We start from the raw sequence: 22,756 nt of genomic DNA on the forward strand, positions 1-22,756 counted from the left end.
AGCCACGCGGCCACAAAATTTTCTTCTCTACTGTTAATTTTAAGTACAACCTCACAGAAACGCGCATTACTGTAATAATTATCAACTCTTCAAACCTGTACAAGACTACGTCGCAAGAAAAACGCTCTCTCTCTAACTTCCTCAAACACCACACCAAACGCAAAACCACTCCCCCAATCAGAGTTTCCTCTTGGATCTATCTTTCAAACTCTGTTCCTGCAGCCGCGACGACTTAGCAGTCGCCGTCACGGTCACGTCCTCAGAACGCATCATCGAACCGTGAACAGCGGCATCAGTTCGTACAGCGGTATCCCCACCAGTGGCAGCAGCGGCGGCGGCGGCGCCTCCAGTCTCCAGCCCCCCTCCCACGTCGGCTGGCTTCCTCACAGATCCAGGCAGCACGCCTCCTCGCGGCCTATCTCTTGTCGTCGCCGCCGCCGCTGCAGCGTCTCCTTTCTTCTCGCCGCCCGCTCCCGAAGCGGCGACTTGAGCCGCTTTCTGCTTGAGCAGCGTCCAATCGAACGTGTAGTCGTACGTGTGATTGAGCGTGCGGAATAGAATGCGGAACAGTTGGCGGAGGTACATGTAGTCGGGAGCCTCCTCGAATCGGAGGCCTCTGCAGTAGTTTAGATACATGGAAAACTCGGCGGGAAATCCCTGTATAGGATTTCGTATGCACTATGCTAATCTACCCCGTGCGTCGTCAACGTATCTAACCTTGCATAGGACTTCGACTGGAGTCGACATTTTCTTCTCGCTGATCTTTTCATACTTTTGACGCTTCGTAGCAGCCTAAAAAAAGGAATCGTTGAGGAGAATAAGCTAGAGGGGGAGCACGCCTGTCTTGCCTTGAGTCCCTGCCACGGGAGATTGGAACGATTGAAGTACATGAGGACGTAGCCCAAAGACTCCATATCGTCGCGACGCCTAAGAAATCAATATAAGATTTTTTTTAAAAACTAATCTCCTCGATTTCTTCATACGACTGCTCGATTCCGAGGTGAGCATTGATGCTGGCATATCGGGCTGTGCCCGTGAGATTCTTGTCTTCTCTGTAGGGTATGTGAGCGCGTGTTCGACTATCGCGATATTTCTTGGCAAGACCAAAGTCAATGATGTACAACTAAGGCGACAACAATCAAGGAAATGTTCTATAGAAATAATTTAAAACGTACCTTATTGCTGTTTCTGCCGATTCCCATTAGGAAATTGTCCGGCTTAATATCTCTGTGTATAAAATTTTTCCCGTGAACGTATTCGACTCGGCTCACCATCTAATAAAAAATTTTAATTAGATAATGCTGCCCACTGAAAAGACTAATAATAAAAAATTGGCGTTTCTAATTGCCTAGGTTTGTGTTTTGTTTAGAAAGCTCATTGTTGCCTCTCAAAACATTCTCAATCTCTATGCGTCTACATAAAAACTACGATAAAAAGCCTCCTACATCTTCGCGCATCTCCTTTACTAGCGAACGACGCTCTAGTTCCGCTGTACCCCCGCGTGGGACCCCAGCGCACTGACGTCACCGCGTACCTGATCGGCAAGCATGAGCACGGTCTTCATGGTAAAACGACGCGAACAGAAGTTGAAAAGATCCTCGAGACTGGGCCCGAGCAGGTCCATGACGAGAATATTGAAATCCTTATCTTGCCCGTACCACCTGCCAGAAAAAATAAACATGACGACGAAATCGAACCCTAGTTGGCGCCCTCTTCGACCTGATCGACGGTATTCCCGGCCCGCCGTGAAGAATCTTGTACAATTTCGACTCGTAGAGAAGCTGCGGGTGACGCGCGCGCTGCGATTCCATTTTAACGGCGATTTCCTGTTCGAAAGGACGCGTGTTCGCGCGACGTGGGAACCCGTTCGTGCGTTATCTTACCTCTCCGTTGCTCACGTTGACGGCGAGATAGATGTCGCCGAAGCTGCCACTCCCTATTTTGCGAACGAGTCGGTATTTGCCCCCCACTTGGTATTCGGCCTTTCCCGAAGCCATCGATCGGTTCGTTTTTCGTTACAAATGAAAACGCGCGAGTTTGGCGGATGCGAGGAGGGTTCTTGCGGTTCGTTCGCGTCTTTCGATCTCTTCGCAGGTAACGATGCGCGTTACTAGGAATGCAGGGATTTTGCGCACGTGGCCTCGCGTCGACGATGTCCCGTAGAGCATATACAATCAATGAAGGTTAATTATAAGAAACGTGTATACCTACCTGTCTCAGTTTCCCCCAATAAATTTTGCCATTGGATCTTCCGCACGATGTCTCTTTATATAGTACGCTTCCATTTCTTCCTCTGTCATCTCTTTTGACGCCGTTTCCAGTTGATTGTACGGCCTCTTTCTTTCGTCTATCGTCATCATTTCATTCACGCCACGTATCCGCCTCTCTTCCGCTTCCAAAGCCTAAACAAAGCGCTCTTAGCGAAATTTTCTAAGTTTTACCCATTTCGTTGTTGACTTTTTTGAGTTTATTGTCTTTCTTTTTCTTCTCGTCCTCGGTTGTCTTATCCCTTTTCTTTTCCTTCTTCTTTTTCTTTGCCTGATGTTGCTGCAAATAGAAAATATAGCGCATAGAAGAAGCACTGTCGCCACTTAGCCTGCCTCCAACAACGACGATTGAGTTTTATCTTGCTCCTCATCCGGATGAAACGGATTTACCAAAAGATCAGCCACCGGAATCTAAAAATAAAACGATTAGAGCTGACGTAGCGAGACGTTCTTTTCTTACAGAAGTTGTGCCATCTTTTCCCACGCAATACGAATTCTTAACGAATGAATGACAGCAAGCAAACCCCCATTTCATCTCATTTAGATCGAAGTATGAACCCCATATTTCCTAATTGCACATCGCATCTTTTTATCTCCCTATAGTTCCAATGCAGCGCTTACAGTGTGATTATTGATGTAAACATCCTCGTCGTATTTCGTTTTCGTAACAGCTTTCTCCTGTCCTCGAATCACGTCTCCCAATTGGGAATACTCTATGTAGTTCTCCTAGAGAGAAAGTTTGAAACGGACTCCATCTATATTATTATCTATGTGTTTTGTACAGATTGCGCAAGAAGCAATTCCTTGGGCGGAACGTCCAAATGTTCCTCGCCACCATACTATAGCATACAAGAGATTTTTAACATCCTTTCCTTTTCTATTTTAATTGTACTTTAGCAAGTATGCTCTCCTGAAGATCCTTCTTGAAGTCATCCTTTTTGTCTGCATAAGACTGATGCAGCAGCTGAAGTTTAGTGGGCTCGGCTTGAAGGTGAACATTCGAGCCTTTATTAGTGGCTTCCCACGCAAAAACTACAACGGAGACAGCTGAAACTGAATCCGGAATTGATTATTTATCTACTACCCCACCTTGAGCTTGAGCCATTTTTACCGTGTCTCCTGTATGTCTAACAAAATTATCCCCGGCGTACTTTAACCTTCATGGTCTATGTATTAGATTATTTATCAGGAGAACTAAACCGTCGTTACTGATTGGGATCGGGGACTCTTCCTTCAAACGGATTTTCTCGCATCGATCGGGTCTTGGGATCATAGTGAGGCGCATTCGGAGCGAGATTGTACAAGTACTAAGAAACTCACTCATAGCAGCATAACGTGAGTCAATAACACAATCTTTACTTTGGCTGTATCTTCTCGAATTCTCAGATTTCTGACTGTCATTCGTCTAGTAGAATAAACATTGAATATCCCCCGACTTTACGTTATTCGATTTGAGATACTGTTTGGTATCAAATTTTGTGCCTGGCATGTCTATTTCATTCACATATTTATCCTCATCCTCGTCGCTTCCAGAATCGCTCTCTTCCCCGTCCTTAGTGACGTCGTCCGTCTTATCGGCAATCTTTGAGTCAGAAAACTCGGCGTTCAGTTTCTTCACTTTGATATGCTTTTTCGCCTGGAAGAATTCAATTAGAAGGAGAGCAAAAACGTCCATCAAAGTCCTACCTCTTCCATTTTCACGTACTCCTCCACAATTTTTTGATGCTCTTGAGGATCATAACCATTCCATCTAAGGTCAAAGTCTTCACAAATCAATTTCGTCCAATTATGATTCACGTCACCTGTCTCGTTTGCCGTCAAAACTCAGTTCAATGTCCGGTTGAAGAACCTCGTCTTCCATGATATCTTTTCCGGTAAATCTTGCTCCCAATTTTCGAGGCCGCTAATAAAAAAATTGGGAGCGCTTACTAATAAATAATTTTATCCCTGCCACCTCCATGCAGTCTTTTTTCTTGTGCGTCATCGCACCGCAATTCTCGCATGCCCCCTTTCGAAATTTCGTCGCAGCGGGTCCCTTACATTCAACACAGTCCAATTTCAAATTTCAAAAAGTCTAAATTCATTCTTACAGCTTTTTGTCCGCGATAGAACCATTCGCCAATTTTTGCAAGCGACTGCTCCTTCTCCTGAGGTCGCTGATGTTTCAACGATGGTCTGTTGATATAAACATCACTTTTTCTCTCGAAAAACAATGTCTACGATCTTACCGTCCCGAGTTGACGTACCACGGCGCCTCGCGAATGTACTGAGGTATGTGAGGATTGATATCCCTTTTTCGCGAAGGAGAAAGTTAGACTTTTATCCGGGGATTCTTGCCGTATCCCTACTTTCCTTCTTCGTCGACTTCTGCCGGCGCTGTTCCCGCCTTGCGCGCCTCTTCGAGTTCTTTCGCCTTCTTCCAGTCGCCTCGAGACAGTTTCGCGACCGGATTCGACGTAGCCATAGCGAAAAACGCTTGAAGAAACTTCTCCGGGATTTCAAAGGCCCGGACGTGAATTCTATTCATGAGCGAACGAACCATTATCGTCGAATTCAGGTTGATTTACGAGAGTGCCTGCGACAAATTTTGACGCTATTCTGCAGCGGCGGCGCCGAACTCCTATTTGGCAAAGTAAAAAGCCACGAAATCCGCCTTCCTGCTCGCGAAACGCCGTGGAACGTCGGCGCTTTGCTCGTCTGGCTACGCGATAATCTCCTTCAGGAACGACCCGAACTGTTCGTCCAAGAGGACACCGTTCGGCCCGGCATTCTCGTTCTCATCAACGACACCGATTGGGAATTGCTAGGACAGACGAAATACGAAATCAATAACGACGACAAAATCGTTTTTATATCGACACTGCACGGTGGCTAATACTAAATTCACACGTACGCATATCTTAGCTAACCGAACAAAAAAAAAGTGGGTTTCCTTTTGGGCCCTCCCCCCCTCTCTCTCTCATTCGTCTTTGGTGCCGTGTTTGAGAACTCGAGTGAATGCGTTGTAGTCGAAACGGCCTTGAGCGTCTACGGGCGCCTCGCGAAACATCTCGTCCACTTCGTCTTCGGTGAATCGGTCGCCCATGGAAACCAAAAGATCGCGAAGCCTTGACACCAAAAAAAAAAAATTCAATATGTGAACGTATACTACTAATGTGCAGCAGTTACCTGTCTTCCTGTATATATCCCGTTCCGTCTTCGTCGAAGCAAGCGAAGGCATTTCTAATCACGTCTTCTGGATCCGTTCCTATCATATAAAAGTATTTTTCTAAGGCACGCCTACTCAACTGCTTTGCATACCATTCAATTTTTCACCGAATATCGTCAGAAACATGGTGAAATTCAACGGTCCCGAACTCTCCGACATCATGTTGTCGTAGAACGAGTCGCTGTAGTCGCGTCCTTGGGGAGGAGAAATATTTCGAATGCCGGAACTGATCGCGTTACGCGGCGACGGACTTACCCAGCGATGCCATCATGTCTTTCAGGTCTTCTTTGTCGATAAAGCCGTCGCGATTTTGATCGATCATGTTGAATGCCTGCGATTGTGAAGGAGAAGCCCGGAAGGGCCCCCGATAAGGAAACGTGCTTTTTTCTCTTCGAGTCGATCTCGCGGGCGGCCTACCTCTTTGAATTCCTGTATCTGAGACTGGTCGAACATGGCGAAGACGTTCGACGTGGCGCGTTGCGCCCTTTTCTTCGGATTCTTCTTTCCAGCTTTGCGAGCCGCCTACGACGAAGAAAACGGACGTGGCGGCGCAATATAAACACGCGCTTGCGACGAAGCACGGCCTCACCATCACGAAAATCCACCTATGTAGCGCGAAACGCGAAACAGAACAAAGGAAGCTCGATGACGTCAGAGCTGATATCAACTTCATTTTTGCACACCGTGATATTGATTAATTCCCTACAACGTAAAACAAAAAAAGCGGCTCAGCTGAAAGTTTTCCTGTGAATAGCTTTAACGCCTTCTTCGTCGTATTCGCGCTTGGAGATCCACATTTTCTTAAAAGTATCCAGAGAAGCCAATATTGACCCGCTAGAAAAAATATTTAAAAATTCATGCAGAAGAACGCATTCCTTTACCCAATCCACGTAGAATATAATCTCTCTGGAGGGGCTGAGATCTGCAAACACACTCTTCCAGCTATCACGTGAACGGTTATATTCTAATACCCTAATCTTGATATCCTTGGGAGCGTCACGTTTGACTTCACTCAGCAAACGATCCCCAAATCCTACGCAAATTTCCAGTTTATACTTACATGTCGCAGTTGTTGACTCTCACCTTTGAACAAAGTTGATCCTCCAGCGAGAACGATATTGGAATACAATAACTTTCGAAGGTCCAAATCCGCTTTTTGGATGGAATAGCCCAAGACCTATATACGTGTATGCATGACTTAAAAAGCGTCGGCCTTCTTCTGACTCTACAGAACCTTGTGTAATCCCTCTGCCTCTTCGCCAATGAGATCAGGACAGAACAGGACTTCCGGTGCGCGAAAACGGGAAAGGCCAACCTAAGAAGAAAATTGATTTTTAGTACCCAACTCTCAGTTAATTCCTACCGTTATTTCTGATCCATCAGGAAGCTGATACTTCATTTTCTCGAGATCTGCCGACTGCTGCGTTTCTTCCTTAGTCGGATTCAAAGCGAGATAGCAGAGTTTCTAAAAAAAAACACAATTCGACACCACGCAGAGCTTTTAATTCTAAGCACCTCTTTGATCGTCTTCACCACTTCAAATTCCGACGACGTCTTGAAATTGTATCCTTCCTTTCTGAGTAGCAATCGCAAATAGTTTGTGACATCTCTAGATCAAGAAGTCCTCCTCTTCGACTACGGAATCTAATAATGCTATTGATGTTTTGCCTTCCAGCGACGTCCATGCGTTGAATGGCGTGCGGCATGGCAAATCCTTCGTACATTGGAACGGCATGAGTCACGCCGTCGCCGGAGTCCAATACAACGCCCGTTGTTCGACCGGCTGCATATCTTTGTGTAAAAGAAAGAGGGGTATACTAATATTTAGAGACACGATGTGCAACGACTGCCTTACAAGCTCAGAACTGCTTGAATTGAAATGTAGAGCGCAGGAACATTGAAGGACTCAAAGAAGACCTAAACAATGTAGGTGATGATGTTCTCATGGAGAATGATGCAAATGTACTACTGAGTCACCTCAGCTGCTTTTTCTCGGTTTGGCCTGGGATTTAGCGGCGCTTCAGTCAATAAAATAGGATGCTATTAGAAAGAGAGAGAGTGCATTTCCTTTTTTGTGGGAGGATTCTTCTCAAATTACCTCTCCTTCAGAATTGACGAGATTGAGCTGATCTTTGGAGAAAACGTGATGCCAAATCTGTTCCATGTCGGCCCAATCATTAATAATCCCGTGCTAAAGTAAACACCTCTAATTAATTAAACAAAAAACGAAGTTCAGTCAAAAACCTCCATCGGATAATTCAATTTCAGGAGCCCGCGATGTTCCTATAGAAATCAAGCGACTAATTCAATTACCTAGCTGTCTTAGTAACGTGCAAATTTAATTTATTCCAATTAACAATTCAAACGTACTCCAGACGTCAATCATACCTCGGCTTTATGTCCAACGAACAGAGTTTCGTCAATACCGCCAGCCATGACCTTCATGTGCTTCGGTCGACCCACCCTGCAAAAAAATCGACGTTATTCGATCGATTGATCGATTGATTTAGTGCCAGTCGTGCGTACATTGCGGGAAAGCGGCATTTCGGTGACTGGTCGCCGGCGAAACCGGCTTTGATCACGCCCGAGCCCTGCGTAAGATTTATTTACGTTCGAGTGAGTAGGAGAGATTGAGAAATGGCGTCGATTGTTTTCGATTCGCTCGCATTTTTGGCGAGCGGCGCGAAACGAGCGAAAGCGCATCGCGCAGCGCGCGGAGAGGTCTCTTTCGCACTTACGTTGTCTATGACAATAGGCTGGTTCATCATCACGTCTAGATCGGCCATTTCTGACGAAAAAACACCACCCTTCTCTTCTTTCGCAAACGCTTAGAGCGCGTTAGCCACAGAATTTAAATGTCTAAAAATATTACCGCAAACATAATTGATGCTATCGATGATTACTAAACAGTCACAGAATAAAAAAAATTATATAAGTGCTACTATACGTCTAGAGACTCCTTTTCCTGCGGCTTGCTTGGAGTTGACGTCCCATTGGATCGATGATGCTTGTTCCCCTTCCACATGAGAGTCGATCCAATGCACAGAACCGATTGCCCAGTCGCAGGTTTTCCGTCTTCTTCAAGAGGCAGCTCAATCAAAAACGAACAAACAGCAGGAGTAGGAGAGCCCATTTTACAAGTTTCCCTACAAATAGGATACACCTAAACAGAAGAGAAAGATATAAGTGAAGAAGAAACAGCTGCACACGCAAAAGTATCACATTCGAAGTTTGCTCGTTTAGCAGCAGTTTGATTTTGCCAAAAGGCCTCTTGGCCATCATTTCCAACTCGACCTCTCGTTCCTAAAGTAAGCACGTTGGCAGATTTAGTTCCCATCAGCTGTCACTTACTCTTCTCGCAACGTGTCGATTGTATTTTCCTCTGATTTTGTACACCAAGGCAGCCAAAAGCAGCAGAGCGAAAAAGCAGCTAAATCATTCTCATTTAGTGATTGCCATACCGGCCAAAACGTTTCAAACGCACCCAAAAAAACTCAAGAAAAAGTCGGCCAGAGCCAAAGAGGTAGTAGGCACCGCTAGTCCGATCTGTATATGTAAAGGGTAAAGACTAAAGTATAACTCGCTTATGTATACTAATTATACTTCAAAGGAATATGGCAGGGTGAAACTTTCGACTCGAACGTACACGTAGGACTTGTCGGTGATGTTTTTGATGTCGTTCGAGTTTAATCTTCGACTGATTGAGTTCGTCGTATTCCATCTTTCAATGAGCGTAGCTGAGTCAGGATTGTCTAAACAATGCAAGTCACGTTGACCTCTCTAGCCACTTGATACCTCCTTTCACCTCGATCGGAGTAAAAGATGCTGACGACTGCAAGTTCGCTGGTCTTGTTTTCGAAAACAAAACGAAGAGACGAGGACTAAAACATCACAAAATAATATTAGATGCTATGCCAATTCTCTAATTATAATGACAAACATTCGATGCATACCCCTCGTGAACTTACGGATATTTTTCGATTAAAATACGCCGATCTGAAAGGAGCATTGGCCGGAATTTCAAAAACATATTTACGATCCTGACTTAAATCGTCTGAAAAAAAAGATAAAAATACGCCCTAGTTGAAAAGAAAAACGTACAATAGCAGAAGCCTCGCTTGAAAGCCAAGCTCAGTGACGTCGATAGACAGCTAAAATAAAATGACTTTTAAACGCGTCAAAAGAGAGAGAGTCTGCTGTGTTCACACCGATCGCAAGTTTTTCCGGCAAGACCGAGCGAATTACAGTCGCAGAAGCCAGTGCGATGATGGCACGTGTCTCCTTTGCCGTTGCATTCGCATCCTAGTACAACAAATACGTTTAAAAAAGGTGTTGCCAGTAGAACTTCACACGTTCGCATTTTCCGCCGTTTCTCGCATCGCCGTAGAAAAAGGCCTCGCACATTTCGCAGCGAATACCTCAAAAAAGAAAAAAATCCCAGCAGACTATCAAAAAATCAACCGCATATATTTACCCGTCGTATTCCCAGTGCAATTGACGCACCGAGACTGATTGTCACAGGTTGCGTGACCGTTGCATTGACACGCTACAACAAAAAAAAAACAGTCGACGATTCACATGCAAAGCCTTAGCTACTTACCAGGACAAGCAGACGTAAAATAAATCCAATTTTCACTGAGACAAGGCTGATACACCGTCTCGTTTGCAGGTTCAGTAGCGGCTATCGACGCCGGAACCATAGTAGAAGCGGTTCCGTTCACGGTAACGTTCGGTGTCGATGTAGGTGACGTTGGAACGACGTCTGGAAGGAGAAACGAATAGGAAGGCAAGGTGAATTTATCGGCAGAAGGTGGTGGAATCGAGCCGCGGCTTCCTCCGTATCGACAACTTCCGCTACCCGTCATCGAGCGGTCGTCGCACCAGCCACAGGATACGTCGGACAGGCAATCAGAACACGACTTGTAATCCTCGCAAGAGTCTAAGCACGAGACAACGTGAAAATCGACGGTGTGCAGGTATTAAATGTGAACCTGCGCACTCTCTGCTTCCACTGGCTATCCAGTCGTAGCACTGCCCATATGGAAACGTAGGAACGTGAAGGTTTCCACCGGTGCACAGTTTTCGCGAAGGGCACCAGATGCACGTCAGTCCAAGTCCAGAGCGCGAACATTCGCTACACGTACTCGCTGCGGGACAGACAACACTACAAGATCCTACAGAGAGGAAGAAACGCTCAAAAACTTTCGGAGCTTTCTATTCTACACGTACGTCTGGATCCGTAGACGCATTGAGTAGTAGAGCTGTTTACTGGGGGAAACTCTGCTGTGCAGAGACTTTGATTAGTCGTCTAAATCGGATGATTATATCAAATATGTGCAAGCGACTTCGTATTTGCTCACCTTTCTATTGCAGGAATTCGCCGAGTCCGACGAGTTCCGTTCCAAACACAGACCCTTTGATTCGCACCAATGGCACTGAACGTTTGCCAAGCAATCGCTGCAGCCGCGCAAACGCTGACAGTTGGGCGGCGCAGAATTGCTATGGCAGATACTGGAGTCCTCGAGGCAGGCGGAGAGAAGGGAATTCCAGACGCAGCTCTCGTCGCCGCCGCCAGTCGTAGCCTTGCACTCGCCTTCACTCAAAAATCCACATTCAACTGAGAAAACGAAAAAAATATATCGGGAGGTCAGCAGATATATATAATTTAAAATACCTTCAGATCGATACTGAAACAGGTCCTTGAGCGTAACTCCATCGAATCCCCCAAATACGTGCATCGTGTCGTTATAGACGAATGCCGAATGTCCGTACCTCTCGCGCAACAACAAAGGAACATCTTTCCACGATCTACACACTAAGCAAAAAAAGTCAAGCAGCGCTTAAACGTTGCCCTCTCTCTGTCTCACTCGTGTCGTATAGAAGTAGGGTGTCCGCGTAACACGACGGAGTCGAACAGAGAGTCTCGCCCTTGTTTCCACCGAAGATAATCATCACGCGCCCGAGCATGACGCCCGTGTGCAAGTATCGAGCCGAATCGCTTCGCCCAAGCGACAACCTAAAAAAAGTCAAATTATTATTTAATTATTTAATCCATTTCTCGTTCACCAGAGACGCTGATTAGGATCGTAGGCAAACAATTCATTCGACGTGGCTCCGACGTTTGAGTTGCTCGCTCGGTATCCGCCGTAAACGTAGATCAAACCGTCGCGACTGTTGTAGACGCTCGAGTGCCCCATCGAACCCGTCACTCGAGCGCCATTGGTTTTAACATGAATCCAGACGTTTGTATCTACACAAAGGGATCGTAACGCTTTCATATCACTTATTTTTACTCACCTAGGTTATATTCTTGAACTGCGTCGACGAAGCCGAATTGCAGGCTCAGGCCAAAAATGACGATCATCTTATTTTCGACTAGTGTTGCCGTGTGACCGGTTACGTTTATCAACGGCGACGAGTCGTTGGTTTCGCGAGGAATAAGAAAAGTCCATTCGGAGATTTCCGCGTCGTACTTCCAAAGTTCGTCGGTGGGCCGACTATTGATGCTTCCACCGAAAACGTACATGAAATTATCATAGAAGACGGCTGAGTGACCGTAACGGTAGTCCGGATGAGGCAGAGACAAATTGAAAGGAACCGTAGACAAGAACCCGTCCACCAAACTCCAGCTATAAGAGAAACTCAAAAGATATAGCCTTTTTTCAGAATAACGTTACCGGATGAAGAGTTGATTCGGATCCGTCGGCTCAAAAACGTATCCTCCCAAGATCCAAAGCGAATTATTATATATTGCGGATGAATGCGAAGCTCGACCCAGTGTATCCAATTGCACCGATTCGCTCCAAACGCCGTGGCTACAATTTCCTGTACACACTTCCGAAGAAACAAGGGAAGTAGAATTGTAGTCTCCGTCGCAGTCGCCAGGACAAATCCTTAGTTACAATAAAAGAAAGGCTCCAAGAGCTTCATCAGACTGACTCACCTGTACGTAATATTAAAACCGGACAATGTTACGAGAACGTCGCTATAGAAATAGAGAAGAGCCGATCCAGACGTTGCAAGAAATTCGCGCCCAGAACAATTTTCATCAGAAGAACTCGTCGTATTGGTTGAGTGCAGAGATCCACTACACAAACAAAAAAATATTATCAATTGAAGAAGATGAATTTGACGCCTGTGAAACCTGAGTGAAGCGATTAACGGAGCGTTAACGGAGTCCCCGTCAAAAATGTAAAGGCGGTCCCAATTGCATTCAATAGCAAAGTCATTCAAACGAAGTGCTATCGACCCATTCGCTCTGAAATAATAATAAAAAAAGGTGTTGACTTGACAAATAGCAGCTCTATTCGCCAATTTTATTTTTGGCAAAGAATAAAGCTCACAACCGCGCACTTTTATTTTACGCGAATGACGTACATGCTTCGGCGCTGGCGCTTTACCTTTCGGTTTCGATGATCCAAGAGCATTTCTTCTGCTCGTCGTAGTCGCCTGGACCGTCGAGCAGAAATCCGCTCTCGTTTGCGTGTATCCTGTCAGAAACAAACGTTCCCGATTCGATATATCGCTTTTCGGATGCCCCGGCTGACTTTATTCGGCCGCCGCACTGATCGCAACACGGTCCCGTCCATCCCAGCGAACAGAGACACGTCGAATTCGTTGACAAAGCGCCTCGATAGCAATGCCGCGACGCGCAGACGACATCGGACGATTCTGAAACGTCAAACGGTACGAGACAACACAGGAAAATCCAGGTGGATAAGTGAAAGCCACGAAAATAGTCGCGACGCATCACTTCTTTCCCCAATGGACCATAGACTACGGGATACAGGGAAGTTATCATATAAGGAGCGTCGGGGCGTCGTCACTCAGCACGTGACCAATAAGAAATATTCGCATTGCGCAATTTATGTACACCCACGGTATCGACCGTCTACTTCTCGTACAGGTGGCAAAGTGCATGCAAAATAAAAAAGGAGATACTTGATACCTTCCAACCTAAAACGAAAAGACCCAACATGATGACAGTTTAAAAGAAAATTAATTATTAATAATAATAATGCACAATGAACGCTGAAGTAAAAGTAGAACTAGGAATGGTTTCAGAAACTAAAGCAGGCATTCGACTGCCCTGTACAGAGAGACAGAGAGCAGAGAGAGCGCTTGGCGTTGGATCACCTGCCCTTAGCTCGTCCCACTCCTCTAAAAAAAGACAAAGACGACCTCAAACGAGCGCGCCTATACAAAGTCTCCCTGCTTACCCGCCTCCCAAAGAGTCGGCTAAAAAAACCGCGCCTCTCTCGCTCGGGTGGAGGATCGATGAGATCATCGGACGGCTTTCCGTCGGGACCAAACACGTTCAACTCGTCAAAAACTCCCATTTCAATCATCTCGTTCATCCAGGGTTTCACCGTCGCCCCGGTAGCAAATTTTCTGTAAAATTCGCCATCGGACTCTTCGATTGTGACACCTCTCACCGTGGAAAATTGCTCGATATCGAGCACGTCTTTGGCATAAACGGCATCCTCCTTCAAAATAACAAAGACCTTCATATCCTAAAATAATAATCACGCAATCGCCCTACATCTGGAACAAAGGGCGGATCGCTCATTCCAGCTTCAAGGTGGGGCCAATTGATCGATTGAAAAAAAGCCTTTGACTTGATATCTTCGAATTTTCCGCCACAGCAGCCAAGACGAGATGCCGGATTCTTTACGAGCAGCTGCGAGGGAGCAAACATAGAGCAAACATAGAGCAAACCAAAGCAATGGACTCTGTCCCTACCCCCATGCAGAACTCGCGCGCTGCTTTGCTAAATTTAGACGTGTAGACTTCCTTATCTTCTTTGACGCGACGCTCCACTTCGTCTCTTGTCACTTTTTCCTTTCTAGCCCGAAATGGACCCTAGCGCGTAAATCGTCGCTAAAGAGAACTCGGACCCCCCCGTCGCTCGCACGTACTTTGCCCTGTATCATTTCATAGACCAGACAGCCGAGGCTCCACCAGTCCGGCGAAAACGTGTAGCGCTCGTTTTTCACGACTTCTGGAGCTATTTTCATATCCAGTCTCACCCAAAAAGCGCTACTACTAATCTTTTTTCTACAGACTTACCCATATAGCCGACAGTTCCCACCCTACCCCTCACAGATTCTCCGGGCTTGATTTGGATAGCGAGACCAAGATCTGATATCCTTACGTGACCTGAAAACCAAGATTCACTAAGAAGGAGATACGACTAGCGTCCACAGACAAACCGTAATCATCAAGTAATATATTCTCAGGTTTCAAATCCCTAGGGAGAAGGAGAAAAAAAATGACACACAAAGATACGCGTTGGCTGTAAAGTCACCTGTATACAATTCCCGCCGCGTGAAGATCGCGCAACCCGCAGGCAATCTCGGCGGCGTAAAAAAGAGCTCGATGCTCTTCGAAGCCGGCACTCGCTCTCATGTGGTGTATGTGAAATTTGAGATCGCCGCCGTTCATGAGAGTCAAAACCATGCAGAGAGCGTCTTTCATTTCGTACGCATACGCAAGGCTCACCTTCGTATTAAGACAACCTCTCTTTCGTGGTGGATGATATATAGGATAATTCCTTACAACAAATTGACTGTGCACTTTTTCAAGGATCTGCTTCTCGTTCAGCGCCATCGATTCGCCTTTGCGCTTTTTTACTCTCTTCTTCTCCAGTTTTTTCATTGCGTACATTTTCCCTGTACATCGACTCTGTACAGCGCAGACCTTCAACAGGGAGAGAGAGAGAGAGAGAGAGAGAGATCCAAGTCAATTCTAGTCCTTCTTCCTGTCCGACTGACCTCGCCAAATCCGCCCTTTCCCAAGACGCGATAATGCCGGAAGTAATGCTTATTAACGGGACGTCTGGAGAGCAGAAAAAAAAATCAGTACTGCAATAACACTACATCCTTACGTGTTACGTTTATTCGACTGGTATTTATATAGGAAGCGTTTATTGAACAAAGTACCTTTCCAAATGCTTCCACTGAAGAAAGCGCGAGAAGTACATACTGTCCAAAAAGTCTCCAAAGGGTTTTCCCGACAGACAATCGCGAGTAATTCTAAAATAGAGAGTTTGCCATTGCACTCGCGTGTTACGGTGAAAAAGGACGAAAACCCTTCTTCCGTACTTTCGGCATTCGTCGAACAGATCTCTTCCGATGCCTTCGCCGCCTTCGCCGCCGCCGCCGCCGCCGCCACGGGACAAAACCCCATTGACCGTTTGAGCCAATTCATCAGAAATATCCTCAATCCGCAAAGGCGCCTGAAAATCAAAAAAAAAAAAGGATGACATACGTCGAACACCCCGAAAATTTTCACCTGAGACGCTAAAAATTTCTCGTAAATTTCGACGCCGACGCGAAGGCGATTTTCGGCGAATTGAACGCCGAAGCGATCCTAGAAGAAGGCGCATCTCTCTCAAAGGTCGACCCCCTTTCATCAATTATCGTACAAGCTCTTCCTCGAACTTCGTGAGCTTTGCCAGTCGCGTGTCGAGCGTGCAGAATTGGACGAAGAGTCGCTTGCCTATCGGCTGCTCTTCGACTATGTTCGCGTACGATTTCTCTGCGGGGAGGGGAAAGGGAGGCGCTTCGCTACCGCGGGGAATTTCGAGGTTTTTTTTCTCTTCGCGATTACCGATCCTTTCGGCTAAGGAGGCGCATTCGGAGATGTGAGGGAATTTGAGAATTTTCTTCCACTTTTTGCTGCGACCTTTGTTCTTTCCTGCGAGGCAAGTTGTTGACGGTTTTTTTTTTTTGTTCGAATGCGGTCTCCCCCCCAATTGGGGCCCTCGCACGCGAAAGTACCTCGTCTCGCCTTGACGTAGACCGTGTTGGCTACTATGTTTTCTAGCTCCATCCCTGACGCCTTCGATCGCGGGATTTCTACAACAAACCGTTCATGGTATTTTTCTTTCTATCCGGGAGAATGAGATCACGTCATGCGTTAATTAGATTGCGAATACATTTCCTTTCCGGTGTAAAGCCTTTTATAAGTTTTGCAAAATGAAAGCCTATTTGAAACCTACTGGAGGAGATTGTGTCAGATAGAAGTTTCGCCGAAAATTGAGTTACACACTTTGCATCGCACATAACGCACGTTAGACGCAAACCTACAGAAATTCCCGCAGAAATGCCGGTTCAACAAGGACGCAGCGGTGGTCAATCAGGCGTCAGCTGCTTTCAAAAGATAAAGTACGGCGGTCTCATGGGTTTCTCAATCGGCCTCGCTTCGGGCGCCCTATTCGGAGGCTTCACGGCCCTGCGATACGGCCTCCGCGGACGAGAATTGATTTCGAACATGGGCAAGATCATGGTGCAGAGCGGAGGAACGTTCGGCGTGTTCATGTGCATCGGTTCGGCAATACGTTGTTGAAATAAAAAACAAATCGTAGAACAGATGCACGTGACCAATTGTAGCACTATATTATAGAAACACTTTCAGTGATTCTTGGGCTCGTAGTCATCCGCTATTTGGTGAGTATCGACGTCCATAGTCAAATCGACGTCAATCATTTTCGTTTGACCGGGCGGGCCTCCGCGAAGTCCTGCTAGGTATCTTGACGGCGTTGGCACGCTCGTGTGCTTTGCGCGTTTTGTTTGAATCTCCACTTCCCTGTGAAAGAAATCGCATTTTTTAATTAATCTAATGTGAATGAGCTACAGTATTAGGAAATCCATACTTTGGTAGATAGACTTGCGTTTCCATGTCGCGTCTGTGATGGCTCAGGTCAGTCTGCGCTGAGTGAGTGACCTTTGTTCGTAAATTTGCCTATAAAGAAAGAAAGAAGGCATCTCTTCGTCTTCTGGACCGTGCTTTGCTGACTGACTAGCTTTATGGCTTTGCGTCTCAATTCCCATTCGTTCCACTCGTACGATTTGACCATGTTTACTTCGAGCGGGTGAACTTCGGTTTGGACGCCGGCATCGCATCGCGTCACCGGTTTCTTGACCAGTTTCTTCGAACGTCTCTCGCCACTGTACGGAGTGATGGCGGCAAACTGAGCGTGGAGTTCGAGCAGCTGGATCAATTCAGGTGACGCTTTGGCCACGTCTATCACGCCAGATATGTATCTAAAAGCGTGGTACTATGACACGAGCTCAAACCAGTCAATACCACCAACTCACAGTTCAGGGTTAGAGGCAAACTTTTCAGCAGCTTCCTTAGACGAAAAGCAGTAGTACTTCTCCTTGTATCTCAAGACGCCAATGTTGGGATTGCTTGGAAGGAGAAGGCGATCGTAGGCAGCAACGGAGAAACTGCAGAAGCCCTTTCAAAAACAGGTGATCCTGTTGCTTCAGAATGTAGTGTCCGTGTACCTTGTATTCGAAAGGGAGATGTTCGAAGTCTCTCGTCGTTTCTGGATAGTGCCATTCGAGTTTTCTGTAAGCTGTTCGATCAATGCGATCTTTGGCTTTCATGCTCTAGAAAGAGGAAAGAGCTGAATTGCTTATGAAATGAATGCTCTCATTCTTGTCTACCTTTGTCACTCGTTCTTGATCTGTTAGAATTATTACATTTGCCAGTAACGGTTCCAGCACGTCGTCAGTCATTTTAGCACTATGGATCTGTTCCAGAGATTATAAAAGCGTGTCTCTACATGTAGCATCCAACGCACGCACTTTCGTAAATGGGTCCAAGTTGGCCAATATGTTGCTCAGAACGCTCAGTAAGACCATCTCATCCTGAAATCCGGTCCATAGATCAGATAGATCCACAAACAATGGCTAAGACACTATGATATGAGAAAAGCAAACGTGACTAGGCATCCTACATAGACATGAGCTGTGGGAACTGCTGTTTTAGATTGAACCGTTTCCTTCAGACTTTGCATCTTTTCTCGAAACTCCGCTTCAAACAACCTCACTTTCTCAGCAGAAACAACGACGTCATTCTATAGAGAGTCAGTTGCACACCCAGGTACTTATGTTTCCCCATACCATAAGAATACGAAGAAAAACTTCGTGTTGCCTGCAATTGATCTGAGCTTGTTTTATAAACTCCAGTGGTATTTCATCTCGATATCCAATGCCAGTTGCTTTTTCAATAATAGCTGAAAATAATGGCGGATTAATTACAAAGGCTCAAACATGCATAATAACCTACCTGTGTATTTGAACACCAGCTGCGTTGTCCTGTGAAGTTCAACGTCAATGTTTCGCTCTGTAGCCGGAATTGCTTCACTCAAAATCGCCAGTACTGTCAGTAAATAATGCAATGCATCTCTGGTCAAATTGACAGAAGAAATCGTACAATCGTCAATTCCCTGTCCGCCTTTTCCCGCATTTCGGTTAAAGAGACGAATTCCGGTCATAATTTGAGTCAGCTCCTTTAGCTGCTTCTCCTTGTCAGGTTTCGTCAAATGAAGAAAATTCCCCAGTTCAGTTTGAGGAAAAACGCTCTGCAAGGCAGCTGTAGAGGAAACATCCATGCAACATGCACAACAAGAAAGGAAATAGAATTCTAAATACCAGTCGCTTCCCTAACAACAGAAATATCCGTAGGTGATCCAAGACCTGACCTTAGCAGAGCACACGACACAATTTTTCTGTATAGTGCTACAGACAACAAGAAGATGTTTCGTACGCTTGACTAACGTTTCTGCTACCTTCAAATTCATCCCGTGTTCTTGCACGACTATCGGTGATGTCTCTCACCACCGGTTGAAGCCGAGACTCAAGGACGCGCTTGTGCTCCTCAAGAAACTCGTCTAATCGCAGTTTTTTTTCAATTATCATTATTACATAAATTCATATGCGTGAAGTACTCACCCCTACTGGTGTAATTCATGTCAAAATAGACCTGCATTTTTATTGTTTCGAGTGACGGCGACTCCGTGTCCATCAATTTCTCGACGCACATCTGAGGAGAGGAAATCATTTTTACAGCATGCTGGAAATTGTTTCTTGCCTCTATTAGTTTCTGCACGTCGTCTTTCGTCAACGATCGATCGACGTTAAAGCCATTATCAGGATCAAGAACGACAGCTTTGACCTGGGAGCATCAAGTAGAGCCAGGGATCGTCTGCTTCGGGGCTCACCATAAAGGCAACGAGCGTTTCTGACACGGCGTGACCTTTACCAGAGCATTCCTGCGAGATTTCGCGTATTATGCTCTTGATGACGCTTTCGGCTTGAGCTCGCGACATCTTCTGTTATGAGGGACTGGTTTGAGCGTGGTTCCTATGGTGATTGGACATGACCACCGATCACATGACCTACCCGGACTACATCTCTGGAGCCTGGAGGACTCCCAACTCGGCCGGCCACTCGGCTGAGCCAGCAGCAGCGGAGAGGTATTGTTTTCGCGTAGTTAGGTCTCGACGCGACACCGATGGCGTGGCACGCCTCTTAGGATGCTAGGGTTCTAGCATCCATGCTCTTAGTTGTCGATGTCAAAGCGCTTCGGCGCTTCTTCTCTCGCTCTCCCGTACACCTGTGAATTTCTCGCGGTACACCGATTAGGGGGGACCCTCAGTTTAGTTTAGCGTGTCAGACAGCAGACAGACAAAACAGACAAAAAAAACCCATGCTCGTTCTTTTTTGGAGGTTCAGTGCATGAACTCAGCGATCGTGGCATTGAACCGATCCGATGACGTAAAGTGAAAATTATGGGGACCACGGAATTCCGCGTAGCGAACAGGCGAACAGATATTTCGCCTGATGAACTCGGCGTTATGCCCGGGAATGAGAGTATCGTCGCTTCCGTGCAAGACAAACGTCGGACATTTGATTTCGGGCAAGTCGTTCACGCAAATATCCCCCTTTCGCTCGCGCAGGATGACGCGAGCACCGCGAATCCAAGTCGACCACAAATGCTGCGAAACTTCGATAGGGTAAAATTTGGCAAGACGGCGCAAAGTGGCCGGTTTCCACGTTGAGACGTGCTCTATAGCAGCAGTCTTGTCGATGAACGCTTGATCGACGTAAGGCAGAGCGCCCCAGACCATGAGCTTTTCTACGCACTGAGCTCTCATTGCGGCAAGTATTAGTGCGACGCTACCGCCAAGACACCAACCCGCAACCGAATACCTATTTATTTTCAATGAATCCATCAGAGAAGCGACGTCGTCGGCGTCTTGGTGATAGAAATTTGCCGACGGTTTTCTTTCCGGTGGACGAGATTTGCCGAATCCTCGAAGGTCGACGGCGATCATGTCGAATTTTTCTTGAAGCGCGGGTGATTGGAGTTGGCTTTCGAAATGGAGTAGGCCGGCGCCGACGCCGCCGTGAAGGAATAGTAGCGCCCGTTTGCCTTTTCCTGATCTGTAGTAATGAAGATTAGCGCCGTTTGCCATGGCAAACGAACTAGTGAGGCTCGTTGGCGGCGGCTGTTGCTGCGGCGGGGTTTGTGGGATTATTTGGCCGGCTGCTGTGCTCAGTAGACGCACGTGCCGAAAAGCTCGATATAATTGGAACAAACTCCTGTACGCATTCATATTTATCCCTAAAAACAAACAGACCGGTAGAGACTGCTAAGCTTCCTCGATATTGACACCCTCTCTAGCCTCCGCTAATCGCTACTTCAACAGCTCAATAGTGAATTTGAGAAGACTCTATGATGTAAGTACTAAACCCGGTTTGAGTGTCTATAACAAGGCACCGCATGAAACTACACGATGATATAAGCATTTAGCGCCTCTCATTTTTAATGAATTAACTCCTTCAACTCTGATTGGTCAATTACAGATTGCACGCTTCCGAATGTTGATATTCGGACGAACTAGTAATAATTTTATGCAGACCAAGGAAGTGTGTAACATCCTACTTGTGACGTCACGGTGTTTTGACCTTACGACACATACCGTAAACTACCGAGTAAACGCCCACACCCGAGCTAGCGCCCACCCCCCCTTTTAGCTCCAAAATAGTGTACAGGGTCAGTTACACTCTTTGTAAACGCCCACCCAAACACGGAACAATGCATCAGTCGCGCACCTGCAGATGGCTAAACAACACGCATCGTACGACGTTTCCTTCAAATGTAGTGGCACAAAAAGCACGGAAAAACGTTTCGAAGATTATCTCTTAAAGTTTACGTTTCATTGCAGTGCCGGGTCCCTGAATATATCAGTGTTTTCAACACATGGGCGTTTACTCTGTGAAAAGTTTGCACAAACACATAGTAAGCGCCCACCCCCCTTTTCTGGACGAAAGTTCTACAAACGCCCATGGGCGTTTACTCGGTAGTTTACGGTACTGTACGCTTCCGAATGTTGATCTTCGGACGAATTAGTAATGATTTTATGCAGACCAAGGAAGTGTATAACATCCTACTTGTGACGACGTCACGGTGTGTTGACCTTACGACACATACTGTACGCTTCGTCGATGGAGGAATGATTTTCAAATTCGAGTTATTTCTAGCAACACGATCTAATAACTTCAACTTGTAGACGACTCGGAGGCAGGAAGCAGAAATTTGGGGTATTGACACCCTAGCTACCTGAAGCCAACGCTCAAACCGGGCTTGGTATTTGCGTTTCCTTCTAGCTGTTGTGGGATATGCAGACTTACCTTCAGTTGCCACTGGTCTGTGAGATTGACCGATCTTCTATTCGTGTCTGAAGAGCTCAAGGTTATAAGGCACTACTTAGAATGAGTTGGCTCATATAGAAGGCTCTTTGACTCTGATTGGTCAATCACAGACTGTGGTCAATCACAGACTCCCGAATGTTGATTTTATCTGGATACCGTGTGGGAACGGCTAAAATGTTTAGTATTTAGCGTCTGTCATTCTTTTTTTTTGCGGGACATGCAGAATTACCTTTATATATAGAAGGCACTCCTTTGATTTTGATTGGTCAATCACAAATTGCACGCTTCCAAATGTTAATTGTGGTTCGGACGCGAAGTTGGCAATTATTTGTGCGGGAGTACGTATTACGCACGTGCTGTCACATCCTAGGGAAGAAAGTCGTCAAATGACGTCAATGACTCGGATGCTAGCGATGATTGTGTCCTAGAAATCGAGACTAGCCCTCGGAGCATCCACTGACCCTGAGAGACGGGCGGATTTTTTTGGGCACAGTACGGCAGCAGCCTCGCAGACTGGCTGGCTTTTGTTCGCTGGAAATAGAACCGTGACGTCGAGGGCGGTGGCGGGCCGGTTCAAGAGTGACTGCAGAAGTGAGAAGTAATCAGGATATTATAACGTTTGACCCGCGCACCTTCGCCCTCAGGCTCTCAGCAACCCTCCCCCAAAAATAGAGGGGGCAGATGAAAAGCTTAGGTATATTTTTACCAACTGGAAATCCCATTTTGCGTAACCAATCCAAACAGCCTGGGCAACAAGATCTCTGACGCCT

At 46.3% G+C, this 22,756-nt stretch overlaps 9 protein-coding genes and 1 long non-coding RNA gene across 10 annotated transcripts; 1 reads left to right on the forward strand and 9 right to left on the reverse strand.

The window, feature by feature from the left end:
• Positions 1-62: 62 nt before the first annotated feature.
• On the reverse strand, positions 63-2,137 carry LOC136185193 (casein kinase I). Its single transcript, XM_065972273.1, has 8 exons — positions 1,884-2,137; positions 1,720-1,826; positions 1,535-1,661; positions 1,176-1,274; positions 984-1,123; positions 849-927; positions 718-792; positions 63-657 (listed from the first exon to the last, which is right to left on the reverse strand). Exons 1-8 carry the CDS (start codon positions 1,995-1,997, stop codon positions 178-180), a joined length of 1,221 nt encoding a protein of 406 aa, XP_065828345.1. The 5' UTR covers positions 1,998-2,137; the 3' UTR covers positions 63-177.
• Positions 2,138-2,141: 4 nt separating this feature from the next.
• LOC136185187 (pre-mRNA-splicing factor SLU7-like) lies at positions 2,142-4,765 on the reverse strand. Its single transcript, XM_065972264.1, has 17 exons — positions 4,616-4,765; positions 4,496-4,558; positions 4,358-4,442; positions 4,222-4,302; positions 4,070-4,170; positions 3,954-4,017; positions 3,728-3,903; positions 3,627-3,672; positions 3,477-3,574; positions 3,357-3,424; positions 3,160-3,299; positions 3,050-3,106; positions 2,889-2,993; positions 2,728-2,835; positions 2,601-2,678; positions 2,458-2,547; positions 2,142-2,402 (listed from the first exon to the last, which is right to left on the reverse strand). The coding sequence occupies exons 1-17, from the start codon at positions 4,729-4,731 to the stop codon at positions 2,217-2,219; spliced, it is 1,662 nt and encodes a 553-aa protein (XP_065828336.1). The 5' UTR covers positions 4,732-4,765; the 3' UTR covers positions 2,142-2,216.
• LOC136185204 (ubiquitin-related modifier 1-like) lies at positions 4,652-5,354 on the forward strand. The gene is made up of 2 exons (XM_065972284.1): positions 4,652-4,824; positions 4,872-5,354. The coding sequence occupies exons 1-2, from the start codon at positions 4,793-4,795 to the stop codon at positions 5,140-5,142; spliced, it is 303 nt and encodes a 100-aa protein (XP_065828356.1). The 5' UTR covers positions 4,652-4,792; the 3' UTR covers positions 5,143-5,354.
• Positions 5,097-6,164, reverse strand: LOC136185201 (myosin regulatory light chain 12B-like). The gene is made up of 6 exons (XM_065972281.1): positions 6,065-6,164; positions 5,893-5,997; positions 5,731-5,806; positions 5,568-5,669; positions 5,436-5,514; positions 5,097-5,374 (listed from the first exon to the last, which is right to left on the reverse strand). The coding sequence occupies exons 1-6, from the start codon at positions 6,146-6,148 to the stop codon at positions 5,227-5,229; spliced, it is 594 nt and encodes a 197-aa protein (XP_065828353.1). The 5' UTR covers positions 6,149-6,164; the 3' UTR covers positions 5,097-5,226.
• LOC136185194 (alpha-centractin-like) lies at positions 6,127-8,313 on the reverse strand. The gene is made up of 15 exons (XM_065972274.1): positions 8,214-8,313; positions 8,002-8,066; positions 7,864-7,939; positions 7,720-7,758; positions 7,574-7,666; positions 7,453-7,515; positions 7,331-7,392; positions 7,144-7,266; positions 6,991-7,084; positions 6,839-6,940; positions 6,710-6,790; positions 6,559-6,652; positions 6,447-6,508; positions 6,357-6,397; positions 6,127-6,309 (listed from the first exon to the last, which is right to left on the reverse strand). Exons 1-15 carry the CDS (start codon positions 8,259-8,261, stop codon positions 6,204-6,206), a joined length of 1,149 nt encoding a protein of 382 aa, XP_065828346.1. The 5' UTR covers positions 8,262-8,313; the 3' UTR covers positions 6,127-6,203.
• A 12-nt stretch (positions 8,314-8,325) lies between these two features.
• Positions 8,326-13,246, reverse strand: LOC136185177 (attractin-like). Its single transcript, XM_065972253.1, has 24 exons — positions 13,023-13,246; positions 12,876-12,965; positions 12,620-12,733; positions 12,419-12,562; positions 12,153-12,368; positions 11,773-12,104; positions 11,542-11,725; positions 11,343-11,491; positions 11,150-11,290; positions 10,836-11,092; positions 10,705-10,783; positions 10,467-10,649; positions 10,076-10,414; positions 9,950-10,021; positions 9,828-9,893; positions 9,684-9,777; positions 9,577-9,626; positions 9,444-9,529; positions 9,281-9,356; positions 9,079-9,227; positions 8,960-9,021; positions 8,827-8,905; positions 8,698-8,778; positions 8,326-8,638 (listed from the first exon to the last, which is right to left on the reverse strand). The coding sequence occupies exons 1-24, from the start codon at positions 13,223-13,225 to the stop codon at positions 8,417-8,419; spliced, it is 3,468 nt and encodes a 1,155-aa protein (XP_065828325.1). The 5' UTR covers positions 13,226-13,246; the 3' UTR covers positions 8,326-8,416.
• A 209-nt stretch (positions 13,247-13,455) lies between these two features.
• Positions 13,456-16,374, reverse strand: LOC136185184 (G protein-coupled receptor kinase 5-like). Its single transcript, XM_065972262.1, has 16 exons — positions 16,257-16,374; positions 16,087-16,173; positions 15,902-16,014; positions 15,769-15,846; positions 15,579-15,712; positions 15,417-15,509; positions 15,249-15,312; positions 15,034-15,174; positions 14,783-14,976; positions 14,688-14,725; positions 14,545-14,634; positions 14,394-14,482; positions 14,218-14,337; positions 14,018-14,155; positions 13,695-13,961; positions 13,456-13,635 (listed from the first exon to the last, which is right to left on the reverse strand). Exons 1-16 carry the CDS (start codon positions 16,306-16,308, stop codon positions 13,618-13,620), a joined length of 1,716 nt encoding a protein of 571 aa, XP_065828334.1. The 5' UTR covers positions 16,309-16,374; the 3' UTR covers positions 13,456-13,617.
• Positions 16,375-16,801: 427 nt separating this feature from the next.
• Positions 16,802-19,626, reverse strand: LOC136185425 (cilia- and flagella-associated protein 206-like). Its single transcript, XM_065972559.1, has 16 exons — positions 19,490-19,626; positions 19,360-19,443; positions 19,221-19,311; positions 19,058-19,159; positions 18,921-19,007; positions 18,703-18,861; positions 18,556-18,648; positions 18,390-18,502; positions 18,224-18,343; positions 18,072-18,176; positions 17,931-18,017; positions 17,769-17,873; positions 17,577-17,719; positions 17,279-17,522; positions 17,132-17,220; positions 16,802-17,064 (listed from the first exon to the last, which is right to left on the reverse strand). Exons 1-16 carry the CDS (start codon positions 19,595-19,597, stop codon positions 16,890-16,892), a joined length of 1,905 nt encoding a protein of 634 aa, XP_065828631.1. The 5' UTR covers positions 19,598-19,626; the 3' UTR covers positions 16,802-16,889.
• Positions 19,627-19,900: 274 nt separating this feature from the next.
• On the reverse strand, positions 19,901-21,287 carry LOC136185205 (valacyclovir hydrolase-like). The gene has a single exon (XM_065972285.1). The coding sequence runs from the start codon at positions 20,885-20,887 to the stop codon at positions 20,000-20,002; it is 888 nt and encodes a 295-aa protein (XP_065828357.1). The 5' UTR covers positions 20,888-21,287; the 3' UTR covers positions 19,901-19,999.
• Positions 21,288-22,202: 915 nt separating this feature from the next.
• On the reverse strand, positions 22,203-22,745 carry LOC136185207 (uncharacterized). Its single transcript, XR_010669499.1, has 3 exons — positions 22,619-22,745; positions 22,448-22,569; positions 22,203-22,352 (listed from the first exon to the last, which is right to left on the reverse strand). It is a non-coding gene; the product is annotated as an uncharacterized lncRNA (long non-coding RNA).
• Between the last annotated feature and the right edge of the window lie 11 nt (positions 22,746-22,756).

Source organism: Oscarella lobularis, chromosome 3 (genome assembly GCF_947507565.1).
Source record: "Oscarella lobularis chromosome 3, ooOscLobu1.1, whole genome shotgun sequence".
Taxonomy (NCBI): Eukaryota; Metazoa; Porifera; class Homoscleromorpha; order Homosclerophorida; family Oscarellidae; genus Oscarella; species Oscarella lobularis.

What these genes read in the sequence shown, in the direction of transcription:
- LOC136185193 (XM_065972273.1), bottom strand. Translation starts at nt 1,997, where the DNA reads ATGGCTTCGGGAAAGGCCGAATACCAAGTGGGGGGCAAATACCGACTC. An exon ending in TCGGCAGAAACAGCAATAAG is followed by an intron (nt 1,124 to 1,175) that starts GTACGTTTTAAA and finishes TTGTCGCCTTAG; the next exon opens with TTGTACATCATTGACTTTGG. An exon ending in CAGTCGAAGTCCTATGCAAG is followed by an intron (nt 658 to 717) that starts GTTAGATACGTT and finishes AATCCTATACAG; the next exon opens with GGATTTCCCGCCGAGTTTTC.
- LOC136185187 (XM_065972264.1), bottom strand. Translation starts at nt 4,731, where the DNA reads ATGGCTACGTCGAATCCGGTCGCGAAACTGTCTCGAGGCGACTGGAAG. An exon ending in AGTACGTGAAAATGGAAGAG is followed by an intron (nt 3,904 to 3,953) that starts GTAGGACTTTGA and finishes GAATTCTTCCAG; the next exon opens with GCGAAAAAGCATATCAAAGT. An exon ending in TTCGAGAAGATACAGCCAAA is followed by an intron (nt 3,575 to 3,626) that starts GTAAAGATTGTG and finishes TGAGTTTCTTAG; the next exon opens with TACTTGTACAATCTCGCTCC.
- LOC136185204 (XM_065972284.1), top strand. Translation starts at nt 4,793, where the DNA reads ATGAGCGAACGAACCATTATCGTCGAATTCAG. An exon ending in ACCATTATCGTCGAATTCAG is followed by an intron (nt 4,825 to 4,871) that starts GTTGATTTACGA and finishes GCTATTCTGCAG; the next exon opens with CGGCGGCGCCGAACTCCTAT.
- LOC136185201 (XM_065972281.1), bottom strand. Translation starts at nt 6,148, where the DNA reads ATGAAGTTGATATCAGCTCTGACGTCATCGAGCTTCCTTTGTTCTGTT. An exon ending in AGATACAGGAATTCAAAGAG is followed by an intron (nt 5,807 to 5,892) that starts GTAGGCCGCCCG and finishes TCACAATCGCAG; the next exon opens with GCATTCAACATGATCGATCA. An exon ending in AGACATGATGGCATCGCTGG is followed by an intron (nt 5,670 to 5,730) that starts GTAAGTCCGTCG and finishes CTCCTCCCCAAG; the next exon opens with GACGCGACTACAGCGACTCG.
- LOC136185194 (XM_065972274.1), bottom strand. Translation starts at nt 8,261, where the DNA reads ATGGCCGATCTAGACGTGATGATGAACCAGCCTATTGTCATAGACAAC. An exon ending in CTGATGGATCAGAAATAACG is followed by an intron (nt 6,791 to 6,838) that starts GTAGGAATTAAC and finishes TTTTCTTCTTAG; the next exon opens with GTTGGCCTTTCCCGTTTTCG. An exon ending in AGGCAGAGGGATTACACAAG is followed by an intron (nt 6,653 to 6,709) that starts GTTCTGTAGAGT and finishes ACACGTATATAG; the next exon opens with GTCTTGGGCTATTCCATCCA.
- LOC136185177 (XM_065972253.1), bottom strand. Translation starts at nt 13,225, where the DNA reads ATGCGTCGCGACTATTTTCGTGGCTTTCACTTATCCACCTGGATTTTC. An exon ending in AGTTCAAGAATATAACCTAG is followed by an intron (nt 11,726 to 11,772) that starts GTGAGTAAAAAT and finishes CCCTTTGTGTAG; the next exon opens with ATACAAACGTCTGGATTCAT. An exon ending in CAAGCGAGGCTTCTGCTATT is followed by an intron (nt 9,530 to 9,576) that starts GTACGTTTTTCT and finishes CTTTTTTTTCAG; the next exon opens with ACGATTTAAGTCAGGATCGT.
- LOC136185184 (XM_065972262.1), bottom strand. Translation starts at nt 16,308, where the DNA reads ATGGAGCTAGAAAACATAGTAGCCAACACGGTCTACGTCAAGGCGAGA. An exon ending in CTACGTCAAGGCGAGACGAG is followed by an intron (nt 16,174 to 16,256) that starts GTACTTTCGCGT and finishes CTTGCCTCGCAG; the next exon opens with GAAAGAACAAAGGTCGCAGC. An exon ending in GCGGCGGGAATTGTATACAG is followed by an intron (nt 14,726 to 14,782) that starts GTGACTTTACAG and finishes CCTTCTCCCTAG; the next exon opens with GGATTTGAAACCTGAGAATA.
- LOC136185425 (XM_065972559.1), bottom strand. Translation starts at nt 19,597, where the DNA reads ATGTCGCGAGCTCAAGCCGAAAGCGTCATCAAGAGCATAATACGCGAA. An exon ending in TGTTGTTAGGGAAGCGACTG is followed by an intron (nt 18,862 to 18,920) that starts GTATTTAGAATT and finishes TTTCCTCTACAG; the next exon opens with CTGCCTTGCAGAGCGTTTTT. An exon ending in ATCTCCCTTTCGAATACAAG is followed by an intron (nt 17,720 to 17,768) that starts GTACACGGACAC and finishes TGTTTTTGAAAG; the next exon opens with GGCTTCTGCAGTTTCTCCGT.
- LOC136185205 (XM_065972285.1), bottom strand. Translation starts at nt 20,887, where the DNA reads ATGAATGCGTACAGGAGTTTGTTCCAATTATATCGAGCTTTTCGGCAC.